This window comes from Sceloporus undulatus, unplaced genomic scaffold, assembly GCF_019175285.1.
Source record: "Sceloporus undulatus isolate JIND9_A2432 ecotype Alabama unplaced genomic scaffold, SceUnd_v1.1 scaffold_653, whole genome shotgun sequence".
In the NCBI taxonomy this organism is placed as follows: domain Eukaryota; kingdom Metazoa; phylum Chordata; class Lepidosauria; order Squamata; family Phrynosomatidae; genus Sceloporus; species Sceloporus undulatus.
Genome location: NW_024803573.1, coordinates 1 through 7,461, shown reverse-complemented (window position 1 = coordinate 7,461; position 7,461 = coordinate 1). Strand labels below are relative to the sequence as shown.

The 7,461-nt window shown below is 50.4% G+C and overlaps 1 protein-coding gene across 1 annotated transcript; it reads right to left on the bottom strand.

The window, feature by feature from the left end:
* Positions 1-6: 6 nt before the first annotated feature.
* On the bottom strand, positions 7-7,455 carry USE1 (unconventional SNARE in the ER 1). The gene is made up of 8 exons (XM_042443891.1): positions 6,913-7,455; positions 6,642-6,691; positions 5,732-5,810; positions 5,425-5,577; positions 4,464-4,482; positions 3,879-3,909; positions 3,523-3,685; positions 7-1,303 (listed from the first exon to the last, which is right to left on the bottom strand). The coding sequence occupies exons 1-8, from the start codon at positions 6,922-6,924 to the stop codon at positions 1,205-1,207; spliced, it is 606 nt and encodes a 201-aa protein (XP_042299825.1). The 5' UTR covers positions 6,925-7,455; the 3' UTR covers positions 7-1,204.
* Between the last annotated feature and the right edge of the window lie 6 nt (positions 7,456-7,461).

The window sequence follows — 7,461 nt, the reverse complement described above, 5'->3', positions numbered from 1 at the left end:
CATGTGGTTGAATAGACTGGGTTGTTGCAACTTGCAGCGTCTCACATTTTGCCCAAACTGTTACTATCTCAGTCCTTTTTTATCCACTTCATCAAAGGCAAATCCCTCTCTCTGTCTGCCCAATCCAAACACCACCATCCTTTGTAATTTCTGTTGCTCACAGATATAAAAATAAGTAACATCAGTCCATATCTGGTGGGCAGCTCAAATCCAAGCCTCATACCCTTGAAAGTGGGTTCAGGACAGGGTTGATTTATTATTCCCTTGTATCATGAGAAACTACTAACCCGCCAGTGTTCATATACCTCAATACCTGAGTTGCAGACTTGTGTCACCAGCTTCATAACTCCAGGTGCAGTTATGAATATACACCCTGTCCCACTGCCACCTTGATTGAATGAGCAGAGGGTAAAGAAAGAGGGTTCCAAGGTTCTGCAATAAAGCCTTTCCCTGCTCCAGAGGCTGAGAGCAGGAGCCAGCTTTAGCACCATGGAAGGCAGAAGCTTGTCCAGGAAGCTGCATTCATGGCCCTTTCTTCCTCCCACTGTTCCACCATTCATGACTGTGGGTTCCCACCTAAAAATGCAGCAGCATCTGTGGCAGAGTCAGTCTCTGGGGGGCAAACCTTTACGCGGCATGTCCAACATCAGACCTCAGGCAGAGATGCCCAAGGGAGCCATATCTCTGCACACCTCAAAAGCAAAGCAAGGAGTTTGTTGAGTCTGGGGTCAGAAGGAAAAATCCCACCTGGACTTCCATTTAAACCCCCTACGTGAGCCACACTTTCAGTTCAGGTGGAGGACTTGGCAAGTTTTGAAAAGATGGGGTCTCAATCCACCTTGTGGCAGATTGCAAGAGGCTTCTGTGCCTACATTCACAAATAAGGGATTTCCAGTCTTGCCTTCTGGGACTTTTAGTGGCCTACAAACAAGCCATGTGAAGCAGCCACCTCATCCAGAAGAGGGAAGGGGGCAAGGGGAGTGTCCAGCTGGATGGAAGAGCATTTCCAAAAGCACCTGGGGCCCCAGGGAGGAAAAAAAAGGGCTGGGAGCGAGAAGGTGCCAGGCAGGGCCTGCTGCTTAATGTTGCCCTGGCCCTTCCAAACATGAATAAGGGATCATCACCTGAGCTTTGGGAAGATCCTAATGAAGAGGATCATGCTGATGAAAATGAAACGGACAACAATTAGCATCAGCCAGAGGTGCTAGTTGACAGATTTCTTGGCATGCTGCTCCAAGCGGTCAGATTCATCCTTCAGCTTCTCAAAGTTCTGGTCAGCCAGCTTGAGAGAGTGAGACAAAATCTGCAACAAAGAGTGGGCATCAGATGCACCACAGCTCTTTATTCCAGCACTGGGAGAGGGCTTTTCTCAGATTACAACTCTCAGAATCCCCTTCTAGCCAGCATGGCCAGGGCCCTGAACTCTGATCTTGCCACGGGTCACACACAGGAAGCTGCTTTCTTCATAGCAGCCAACTGGGACAAAATTATTCTGACACATGGGCTGCAACGGCTCCTCCAGGTTTGCAGGCCAGAGTCTCCTTCCCAGCCCTGTTTGGAGAAACGAGCCTCTCTGCAGCTACAGCCCAGTTCCAGGTTATTTGAAAGACCATATTCTCCCTTAGAAACCTGCCTTTGTGATATACAGGGGGGGAACCTCCTTTCTGTTCCATCACTCTCACAGGCACACCTGATGGGAACATGGGAAGAGATAGGGCCTTTTCAGTGACTGTTCCCGGTCTCTGGATCTCCATTCCCTGAGAGATGGGATTCACACACTCCCTACTCTCTTTCCACAAACAGCTAAAGACTGCTCTGTTTTGACAGGCTTTTGAAGTGCAACAGGCCTTGTACCACATCCTGGGTTTTTGATTTTGTTTTGCTGTTCTGCTTTTTAATGGTTTACAGTTTCACCTAGTTTTACAGTGGGGCATTGCTATCTGTTCGTTCCAGGGCACCCGTGGATACCAAAATCTGTGAATATTCAAGTCCCATTAAATATCATAGGCGGGATACAGACCACCCCTTTGGGGCGGCCTGCACCCGCCCCTTTCCTTGACGGATCAGGGCCTGATCTGCCACAGCAGCAGCCCCAGAGGCCCCAATCCGCTGCTTTCCCTTGCCTCAGGGAAGCGGCAAAATGTCGCTTCCCTGCAGCCTGGAAAGGGGTGTCCTTGGGGTTCCATGCCCCAAGGACACCCCAACAGTGGCGGGGAAAGAGAGAAAGGGGGCACTCAGCCCCTTTCCCTTTTGTGTCACTGGCGCAGCCGTGTAAAGGCTATGCCAGTGACACAAACTGCGAAAAGAGCTCCAAAACAGAGCTCCTTCTGGCGTCACTGAAAGGGTGCCACAAGCACCCTGCAGCGATGCACGTGCATCACACCCGCGCCACTTCGTTTGCAGGCGGCGCAGCCGAGACGTCGTAATGGCAGCACCCATGTAGACAGGGTGCCGCCATTACAATGCTGCAGTTACGTGCTAGAGTTGAGGGGCATCTGTAAAGGACACCCAGAGGCAACCCTAGCACATATCCAGGCCCATGCTTTGCGCCGGTCTGGATACCGCCATAGCAAAACAAAATGATGTCCCTTATATAAAATAGCAAAACAAAGGTTTGGTTTTTGAAATGTATACTTTCAACATAATTTCAAGCTGTGGGTGGTTGAATCTGTGGGGAAAAAATCTGTGGATTTAGAGGGCCAACAGTAATATATTTTTTGATAATTTAATCACTTTTTAACTTTTGTATTTTGTAAATTTCTAAGGCGCAGTACAGACCGCCGAAAAACGGCAGCCTGCCGGCGCCTGTTTTTCCTCCAGAGAAGCCACAGCCGCCAAACCATGCAGCTTCCCTCTGGTGGAAAAAGAACCCCAAAAAGCGGGTTCTTTTAAAGTCACAGGGGCAGCGTAATGAGTGCACCACTATACAACCTGCAGACGCCATTATTACGCTGCCGCCACGTACTAGGGTTGCAGGGCGTGCAGTTGCTCCACCCCCACACAACCCTAGTATGTGGCCAGGCGGTCTGGACCACACCTAACAATCCTTTTTAAATCTTCTGTAAGCTATCATAAGTTGTGACCTGCAGAAAATCAGTATATAAATAACAGTACAGCCCTAAAGAGCAGTGAGATTGGACTGGAAGCACTCACAAACCTGCTAATGTGTCCCCTGCACTGCACTGCCTGGGTTCCCCTGTCTGGGGCACCATTCACATGGCACAATTATTGCACTCTGATCCCATGCTAATCCCATGGCTGCATCTTATGGACTCCTCCGACTTCAACTTCACAGAGACAGCAAGGGTCCTCTGGCAGGAAACAATGTCCTTTGGGACATTGTTGTAATAGAGTTCATTATATTGTTAGTTTCTCCTCAGCTATTGTTTTTGGGAAACTACAAATCCCAGGAGTCTACAGGATGATGGAGGCAGGCAATTCCAGTGTTAACTATGGAGGGTGACAGCAGCCTAGTGGAGACTGAAATGAGCATGTTGGGGGGCAGACAGGACCCATGCTGACCTGGTTGTCTTGCTTGATGACGTTCTGTGCCACCAGCGTGTTGTTCTTGAGGTTGCGTGCCAAGTGCAGCATCTCCTCCGCTAGTTTCTCCTGGATGCTATGGTGGTGCTGGAGGACCGCATCCAGCTCAGCCGCCGACTGCTTCTCGTCTGGGATGGGGGCTCTGCAGCGAAAGAGGGAAAGGGGGTTCTCTGAACAGCATGGTACCCACTGACAATCAGCCCTCAGTAAAACCCTCAGCATCTCTGGGGAGACAGGGACCCACCCTTATCTGAAACAGAGGTCCCCAAACCCTGTCACCTCTGTACGGCTCCAAGGCTTCAGGTGAAAATCCCCCCATGCCTCCTGACACTTACGTGCGTTTCCTTAGGCTTGTCTCTTCCAAACCTGGGGAGGAAAAAAGGAAAAAGTCTGTACTGTAATGAGCTTCTACAGACGGCCAGAAAAAAAGCCTGAAGAGCGATACAAAGGAGATGGAACTCCTTGGCATACAGCCTTGGCTCAGAAAGGCAGTCCTGGCAGAATCAAGACAGAGAGAAGAAAGCAAGCTGGGCTTCTGGGGCAAGAGACCCATTACCTCCACAGGCATCTGCCCAATATCTGCTGATGGGAAAAGAAAAGTTTGACCAACAGTTCGTAGACTCAGCTGGCTGAGTGGCTGGCTGGAAAGAAGGAAGACAGACAGACTGGCAGCTCAGAGTGTTGTGGAATCTCCTTCTCCTCCTTTGGAGGTTTTTAAACTGAAGTTGGATGGTCATCATCTGTCACAGGGAATGCTTTGATTGTATGACAGAATGGCTTTGGACTGGGTGGCTTTTGGAGGATCCCTTCCAACTCTCTGATTCTAGGATTCAGGAAAAGGCAGCAGCTTCAGACAGAAGGAGCCTTCTGGGAGGCATCCCAGGTGCGAAACTAGTGAGAAGTGACCTCTAAGCACTTACCAGAGACACTGGAAGAATCCTGATATGCAGCAGAAAAAAAAGAAGGGAGAGAGAGTGTTCAATAGTAAAATGGCTGGGTTGGGGGAAGACCCTGCATTTTAGCTTTTATTTCTCTACAAGGCATAGAAACACCACATGCCCTGCCACTTCTACACCTTTAAGCTCCTGTGTGGGAAGAGTAGGAGAAAGGCAAGGAAGGAGGAACCAAGTAAAGGGGTGTAAAATAAAGCCTGCTGTGGAGAATGAGGGTGATTTCCTGAAGCTGAAGTGTGTGTGTGTGAGAGGGGTGTATGTGTGGGGGGGGGGGGGGGGAGGATCGGCATAGACCAGATCCCAACATGTGGTTCTCCATTTGATTTGAACTTCAGATCCCAGAAGCTCCAGCCCATTTGGCCTATATCCAGGAATTATGAGAGCTGAAGTCCAAAACCTGTGTAGCACCAAAGGCTGGGAACCACTGACAGATTTCTCCACACTGCGGAATTCACTGCCACCTGATGCAGCAACATCCACCAACTGCAATGGCTTTCAAAAAGTCCTGGACAAATTCAGGGAAGAGGCTAGTGCTAGCAGTGGCAACTCTATCTTCCCACACAGAGGCAGGCCCACAACAGAGAGGGTGCCATCACATTCACATCATTCTTGTGGGCTTCCCACTAGGGCCTCTTGTGGGAACAGGATGCTGGAGCTGCTGAGCCTCTGGGGCTCTTTAAATGGCTCAGCCTTACAGATCGAATGGCTACGTGGCCCATTTTGGCCCAGCCCAACTCAGCTGGTCACCTCCGCTTTGCCTTCATAGGGGAAAGAAGAACACAGATGTAGAGAGATATAAAGAGCTGGGGCAAGGAAGGCATCACTGGAAGGGTATGGGCCAAGTGATGCCCAGAGGCAAAAGTTAACTGAGGGGCCCGTCTGGAGAGGAAGTGCAGTGGCAGCAGCCGCTTTGACCAGGGAGACATACTGTACCAAACAGCTCGCTCCTCATCTCGCCCGTGTAGCGGGCCTTGGTCTGCAGGTGCACTGTCTTGGTGGCTGGAATCCGTTCCTTGGCAGTGGTGGGGTTCCGCCCGGGGGCCAGGAACTGGTTCGCCAAGGCCTTTTCAGAGGACGAAGACTGGGGGGGCAGAGAGAGAGAGAGAGAGAGAGAGAGAGAAAACCATTTGGCATCTGGCTCTGTATACTGGAGACTGGGGCCCCTCTGCTCTGGGAATCCCATAGCAGAAGAAAAGACCCTGAAGGGCCCAAAGGGACATTCAGAAGGGACTTACCAGCTTCTCTGCTTCCAGCAGTCCCTTCAAGAAGTCTACCTTACGGGAATATTCATTCAGCACTTCTGGAGCAGGTTTACTGGAAAGGAATGACAAACCAGGGACAGGTCACCATAGAGAAGAAGCCGAGCGTATACCCAACGTGTCCCCCATTCCTTTCCCCATCCTCATGAAGTGGAAAGAGACAAGACACTCAGTGAGGAAGGGAAGACTGGAGAGCAAGAGACTCCCTATAAGTGCTGCCAGTGCATGAGACAAGGCAACCTGAGGCATAGTGTTTAAGAGGGCTAGGATGGAGCCGGGACCTCCTTACATGATTACTAGCAGCATAAAGTGGAAAGGAAAAAGAGAGCCACAGATGCTACTTTGAGCTCAATTAAGAGATACGAAGAAATAAATGCCAAACTACCCTGCATGCTCTCCACTCAGTGTTTTTTGTGCACTGGGGAAGAAGGCTGTACTGTCACCTTGATCTGCACTATTACCTTCACCTCATCTCTGCACCCTGGCCTTTGCAGATGCAAAAGAACTTATCTCCAGGAACCATCTGCAATGCATTTGGGCACAGGGACAGTTGAGGCAATGACTGGAAACTCTTAACTGGAGCCATGGGAGCTTATTGCCACCAGCTAGTCTTCAGAAGGCTTCAGCCAGCCCTCCTAGGAACAGCTCAGGGCCACTCAAGCAAGTACAAAAGCCTTTCTGGGCCACTATCTCCTCTCTTGTCCAGGAATTCTTCACAGGGTCTGTTTTGAACAGAGCTTGGAAACTATTTGGGAGAACTGTGTTTCCCAGAATCCAGTGCCCATACTGGCTGAGGGATTCTGAGAGCTGCAGTCCAAAAGAAGGTCTTTCCCCAAGCTCTGGTTTTGAGCATAAGCCAAAATGGATCCAAGAGCAAAAGGCTCACCTTGAGTGGTTCTTCAAAGCAAGGAGCATTTCCTCCAGAGCAGCGACATACTAAAGAGAAAAACAAAGGCACAGTTTGAATTCATGTCAGCACAGGTCTCCGCAACTGCACAGCCAAGGCCTGACTTTAAGCAATACTTCAGGACCCAAAGGTCTTCCAACAGCTTTGCTCTGCCCTCAGTGAGGACCAAACTAGGCATTCTGAAACTAACAACATTGGGTGGCACAATTTCAGCAAGCCCTGCTCCCAAAAGGCACGAGGGAATGCCAACCTCAACTGGCATTCCAGAAGTCTAGTTGCTTGATGTCTGCAGGAAGAAAAGAAAAGGAGAGGCACAAAAAAGATGGACTCGACTGCAGCATCCCTCTCTCGCTTCTGGAGGGATGCCACCAGCTGCCTCCTCACCAGCCAGGAGCTGCCAGGAGGAATCCTTCTGCCTCCGGAGGAAGCGTGGTGTCAGGCCCCAGGCCAAGCACCAGATGAGAAATGCTATGATAGGGAGCAAAGAGGGGGGCAATGCCATGCCCATGCTGCAGAGGAGGGGGCGAGGGTGGAGTATTGGCTAAGAAGCCCCTTTGCAAAGCCTGGGATCCCTCTTCCTTCCTAGAAGCATCCCCAAGAAGCAGGAGGCTGGTGAAGCAAGAGTTCCCAAGTGGATAATGGCCCCTCCCCAAAAACAGGTGGCGTCTTGCTGTTTTTAAGCCACTGAGCTTGTGGCCATGGTAACATTGGCTCTGTGGCACCAATTCCTGTTATGAGAGACACACAAACCCTAGGTGCAAATCCTGCTGAATTATATCAGGACTTGTGAAGTCGAAGG